The 6083-nt window shown below is 43.6% G+C and overlaps 1 protein-coding gene across 1 annotated transcript; it reads right to left on the minus strand.

The window, feature by feature from the left end:
• Positions 1 to 335: 335 nt before the first annotated feature.
• On the minus strand, positions 336 to 5875 carry LOC138871397 (uncharacterized). The gene is made up of 3 exons (XM_070149273.1): positions 5519 to 5875; positions 1871 to 2159; positions 336 to 472 (listed from the first exon to the last, which is right to left on the minus strand). Exons 1-3 carry the CDS (start codon positions 5873 to 5875, stop codon positions 336 to 338), a joined length of 783 nt encoding a protein of 260 aa, XP_070005374.1.
• Between the last annotated feature and the right edge of the window lie 208 nt (positions 5876 to 6083).

A 6083-nucleotide genomic window follows, 5' to 3' on the forward strand; every position in this document is an offset into this window, starting at 1 on the left:
ACGTATACCTCAATCTCCTTGTGTATCATATCATGAAACACGGTAGTCATGGCCCTCATGTAAGTTGCCCAGCGTTCTTCAAACCAAATGGCATTAACCTATAGCAATAAGTCCCCCATGGCGTGATGAAAGCCGTCTTTTCTGCATCTTCTTCATCCATTAGAATCTGATGATACCCGGCATAGCAATCCACAAAAGATCCTATCTCACGCTTGGCACAATTATCGATCAAAATGTGAATATTGGGTAGTAGGAAGTTATCCTTCGGACTTGCTTTGTTGAGATTGCGGTAATCGACGCATACTCTGATCTTGCCATCCTTTTTCGGTACAGGCTCATACATTAGCCAACCAAACAAGATATCGAGTGACCCGAATAACCTTTTCATCCAACTGCTTGGTAATTTCTTCTTTAATCTTCACACTCATATCAGTTTTGAATTTCCTCAACTTTTGCTTCACGGGAGAGAATGCTGGATCAGTAGGCAATTTGTGGACCACTAAATCAGTGCTCAAACCCGGCATGTCATCATATGACCATCCAAAAACATCTTTGTACTCGATGAGTGCTTTGATTAACTCTTCCCGGATCTCTGGCTCGAGGTGGACACTTATTTTAGTCTCTCGGACATTGTTTGTGTCCCCTAAATTGACAACTTCTGTATCATTCAGGTTGGGTTTGGGTTTTTCTTCGTAATGAATTAACTCCTTACTAATCTCTTCGAAGGCTTCATCCTCATCATCGTATTCTGATTCGTAATCACAATCTACTTCTTGAACTAATATTTCGGAATCAGATTGATTTTTAAGACTAGGCTGAGGATTCCTTATGCATGCCATGTCATTAGAACCAGCGTAAAAAGAATTGTATAGAAAAGAAAAGAAAACAAAAAGGAAAACCATCAGGAATGATGAAGAAAGGGAAATTGTATTTCATTGAATGATAAAAGATAACAAGGTTTGCACACTCAAACAGACTGAAAAAAATGAAATCTGGATTACAACCCTGGAATAATCCGTACAAACTTAAAAGAAAATCAAAGCAAACTACCAAGACTCCTTCCGAGTAGGGAGAGGAGTAGCCTTCCAATTATTAAGCTTTGTTTTTGGCCCGACAAATTGCACTTCCGCGTTGCTAGAACCTTCTCCAATTTCCACCATGTTCACACTGTCGAACAACTTCTCAAATCTTTCAATTAACTCCTTGTCATGATCAATCACAGAACTGGGAATTGCTGTTACTGGGCGACTCCTCGTATCGGACTTGACAAATGATCTGGAAAGACGTGGGACCGGCTTTGGAAGGACACATGCCCTCTATTTCAATTTCCTGGCTCTTTTTATGTCTGCGGCTGTGGGCTTGAATCCTAGACCAAATGTTCCCAAGTTTTCAGGAAGAGACACGGGCTGTATGATGCCTTGCAGAGCTGATCCCAAACCCTTTCCTGGTACAAAACCATTCTTCAGCATTTCATACGCTACTATGACTGATATGGCGGTTATCTTTGGATTTGGGATACACTTCCCTTCTAGAACTTTCTCGACTGACATTGCGTCAGAAACTTGGTAGACCCATGGTCCCTTGTCATCTTCCATTTCAATGAATGGCACAATGGTGTTGCTGTGAGCGCAAAAATTATCTTCGCCGTGCACAACTATTTTCTGTCTGTCCCATTCAAACTTGACCATCTGATGGAGTGTTGATGGTACTGCTTTAGCGGCATGAATCCACGGTTGCCCTAATAGCAAATTGTAGGAAACAAGTATATCCAGCACTTGGAATTCCATTGTGAATTCTACTGGACCTATAGTCAGCTCCAACATTATGTCCCCGACGGAGTCTTTGCCTCGGCCGTCAAATCCCCACACACAGATATTGTTCTTATGGATCCTCTCATCTTCTACTTTCAGCTTGCTTAGAGTGGAGAGAGGACAGATGTTCGCACTTGAACCATTGTCAATCAATACCCGGGTAACCACGGAATCCTCACATTTCACTGTAAGGTAAAGGGCTTTGATATGCTCAGTACCCTTTACGGGCAATTCATCATCGGAAAAAGTGACTCTGTTTACTTCAAAAATCTTATTGGCTATCTTTTCCAGATGGTTTACCGAGATCTTGTCGGGGACATGTGCCTTATTCAAGATTTTCATCAGCGACTGACGGTGCTCATCTGAATGGATTAGCAATGAGAGCAATGAGATCTGAGCGGGTGTTTTCCTCAACTGCTCTACAACAGAATAGTCATGCACTTTCATTTTCCTAAAAAATTCCTTTGCCTCTTCTTTAGTTAGAGCTTTCTTTACCGGCATTGGATTATCTTTAGCTCTTCTTAACTCCTCGGGAGTGAAACACCTTTCTGAGCGAGTCAAACCTTGTGCTTCACAAACTTCTTCTTTGATTTCTTTCCCTTTGTAAATCACTGTCACCCGTTCATAATTCCAAGGAACAGCCTTGTTGTTGATCACTGGAAGCTGAGTTACTGGTTCTATAATAACAGGCTCTATGCGAGCACCCTTCACGACCACAACAGGTTTACTTGCAACCCCTGGTACTACCAAGCTTTCTCTGGTTTCACTGCAACAGTGTTTGACGACCCTTTCTCGGCTACCACAGCTGGCTTATTGTCTACCCCTTTCAACTGGACCACTGATTTCCCACTAGTTACCTTCTCCTTTGAACTGGTTTCGCTGGAACGGATCATCATTACCATCTGCGAGGGTTTCTTAGGCTCTTCTCCTTTGTGTATCAACTCAATCATATGGGTCTCATGGTGAGCTGGCAGTGGATTATGATTGATATTTGGTGATTCTGGGGCCTGGACCTTGATCCGATGAGTATCAATAAGCTCTTGCACAACTATTTTCAGTTTCCAACACTTCTCTATATCATGCCCAGGGGCCCCTGAACAGTACTCACAACTCACTGAGTGGTCAAGATTTCTAGGAGGGGGATTTGTCATTTTAGGCTCAATTGGATTTAGCATGCCCAACTTCCTCAACCTGTGGAAAAGACTGGTATACGATTCCCCTAGTGCAGTGAAAGTATTTTGCTTTTGTAACCTCTCATTCTTGAAGGCATGGCTTGGTCGGAAACCCGTTCTGGGGGAATTTCTGTAGGCTCTTGGGGGTGGATATGTGTTTTGTGGAGCTAGGTATGGATTTTGTGGAGCCGGCGCACGCCATTGTGCGTGTGCCGGGGTTTGGGTATAAGTTTGTGCCTGATGAACGAAAAAATGGGGATCTGGCGGTGGGTAGTATTGTTGTAGAGGGCTATATGGAGTGTGGGGGTAATTTTGGTGGTAGAGTCGGGGTTGGTTATAGTAGGGTGATGGGCCTCTAGATCTGAACCAGGCTCCGGACTCAATTGTCGCAACATCTTCTTTCTTCTTTTTCCCAAGTACACCCCCACTGCCGTTTTGGATGGACTGGGTGGTTGCCTTGATTGCTGAATAACTCATGATCTTTTTGGACTTAAGTCCCTCCTCGACCATGCCTCCCATTTTTACAACCTCATTAAAAGACTTGCTGATTGCGGACACCAAATGACAAAAGTAGGTCGGCTCTAAAGCCTGCAAAAAGTAATCAACCATCTCGCTCTCTTTCATTGGGGGATCTACCCTTGCTGCCTACTCCCTCCATCGGAAACCATATTCTCTGAAGCTTTCATTGTGCTTCTTCTCCAGTTTAGTCAAGGACAGTCGGTCTGGAATGATCTCAAGATTATACTGGAAGTGACAAGCGAACGATTGTGCCAGATCATCCCATGTGTACCATCTTCCGTGATCTTGGCGGGTGTACCATTCCAATGTTGATCCACTCAAACTCTGACTGAAGTAAGCCATTAACAATTCATCTTTTCCTCCGTCTCCCCTCATCTTACTGCAAAAATCTCTTAAGTGTGCTACTGGATCACCGTGCCCATTGTATAGATCAAACTTGGGCATCTTGAAACCTAGCGGCAATTGCACATTTGGAAATAGACATAGGTCCTTGTAGGCCACACTTACTTGACCTCCTAATCCTTGCATGTCCCGGAATGACTGTTCTAGGCTCTTAACTTTCCTGAACATCTCCTCATGTTCGGGATTTTTGGCTGGTCTCTCAGCTTCTTTCGGGAGATCAGAACGTGGATTATAGTGGTAGGTTTCGGGAGCTTTGAAGGTAGGCTCTGGGGGGTAGTACTGGTTGTCCTGAGCTTGGAACATAGGCTCACTCGAGGATCTATAGAGTGCAGTTGGTGGAGATGCCACAAAGACAGGGGTGACTGGCGGAGGGGGTATGGAATTGATTTTGGTAGTGGAGCTTGTGGCATATGAGAAGTAGTGCCATGGTAATGTTGGTAAATGGGAAAGCTTGGATCGATGGCAGGATGATCTTGAGCCTGAGCCGGTGGTGGGGTGGAAGCAGGGTTAGCAGGGTAAGCTGGGGGTGATTGTCCTTTAGACTAGGCCTGATACATCTCGGCCATCTGTTGCTTAAGTTTGAGCATCTCCTCTTTCATTTTACTGACGTCCAACTCCTTTACCTCAACACTTGTGTCGACATCCGGGATAGACATGATTTCTGGTATTGGTCCTTTTGATCTGGTTTGGTAATGATAATGTGCCATCCTCTAGATAAACTAACTGCTTGAATTCTCTGAAAAACAACAAACTTGTTAGTTTTTAGAGTTTAACACATATGCAATTACCGTTGGGATGCAATGCACCTAGGCAATTAACCATTTTCTATCATGCATTTGCTTCGGTTGCGTGCGTCATTCCGGCCTCTCATAATTGTGCCATTTATTTTAAGCTTCCTTTATTCTATCCTTTTTTATTTATTTTTCATTTCCCCCTTTTCTTTTTAGTGGTGGTCGAATCCTATAGAGATTGCCTACGTATCATGTCCCTGCATGAATCAGACCGTGCGTAGTTCTGGCAGATAAGTGCACAAGTAAACAGCTCTAAAAAAACAAATGCTTCCATTACAAAACTCAAAACTAACAAATTCCAAAAGACTAACAGATTCTGATGCAAAGACGAAATACAGACTCCGAAAATAAGCTATCATACTCCAACAAAAGGAAATACAGAACAGAAAGAAAATACAAGCTCAACATGACTGATAGACTTTAACCGAAATGGAAATACAGACTTCATGAGAAATCATGAATACATCAATGCTCCTGGTGCCCGCGGGACATCATTCAGTCTCGCCGCGGGCCTATATGCAAGATCCCTTTGAAGTCGATCCAAGTCACTCATTATCTGCTTAACAAATGTCATCACTGCTGCAAAGAAGGTAGTGCGAGTCATATCCTCACAGATCTGGCACTTCATAACGACGTAGTCGGTGATGTTTCTAATTCTCTCTCTTATGATGCCTTTTTCTTGTAACAAACGCCTAATCTGCTGGGCCCTGGCTTCCAAAGTTTGGTCGGCCACATGATTCTGCTCCTGAAGTTGTTGCAAGTCTATTTCTAATTGCGCCAAGGCCGTATAACAATGTTCCCTTTCAACCCTGAAGTCTTTTGCCTGTTTGATCATTTTGTTTTCTGTGGCGATGACCCTTTTCTTTAGCCCTGCAACCTCATTGTCATACTTTTCTTTCAGCTGTTTAACCAGACGTGCTCGTTCTGCCGAGTTTTTGGCCAATTGTTTTCGAGCCCTGGTTAACTCACTTTCTGCTTTGTTCAGATCAAAATTATATTTGCCCACTTTCCGCCTCAGGTTATCTATAAGTTTTTCATCTTTGGCACTTCGGGCGGGGTTTTTTGCAGCTATTTTCATCTTTTGAATTTGGGCTCGAAAGGCCTCATTTTCTTTAGCTAGTTTCTTTTTCTCCCCCTCATCTGCGGCGGCCTGCAGATCTTTCTCAAACTGCAACTCCATGACTTACTTCTCCAATCTGCCTATTGTGGCCCTGTACTCATGTTCTTTAGCCAACCAATCCCACTATTCTTGCGACGCCTCGACGAACTCCTGGAGATGGGGTCTCTTGGTCGGCCTCCCAAGCTCGATTTCTCTCCTATACCAAGCAAGGTATCCCGGCGAAACTTCACATTTGGACCGATCACGTACACATGTATTTGCCGTTAAG

Source organism: Nicotiana sylvestris, chromosome 6, assembly GCF_000393655.2.
Source record: "Nicotiana sylvestris chromosome 6, ASM39365v2, whole genome shotgun sequence".
Classification (NCBI taxonomy): domain Eukaryota; kingdom Viridiplantae; phylum Streptophyta; class Magnoliopsida; order Solanales; family Solanaceae; genus Nicotiana; species Nicotiana sylvestris.

Coding starts and splice junctions, on each gene's coding strand:
- LOC138871397 (XM_070149273.1), bottom strand. CDS start 5,875: ATGGAGTTGCAGTTTGAGAAAGATCTGCAGGCCGCCGCAGATGAGGGG. Junction 2,160..5,518: donor AAAACAAAATGATCAAACAG/GCAAAAGACTTC, acceptor GAGCACCGTCAG/TCGCTGATGAAAATCTTGAA. Junction 473..1,870: donor GATCCATAAGAACAATATCT/GTGTGTGGGGAT, acceptor CTACTGATCCAG/CATTCTCTCCCGTGAAGCAA.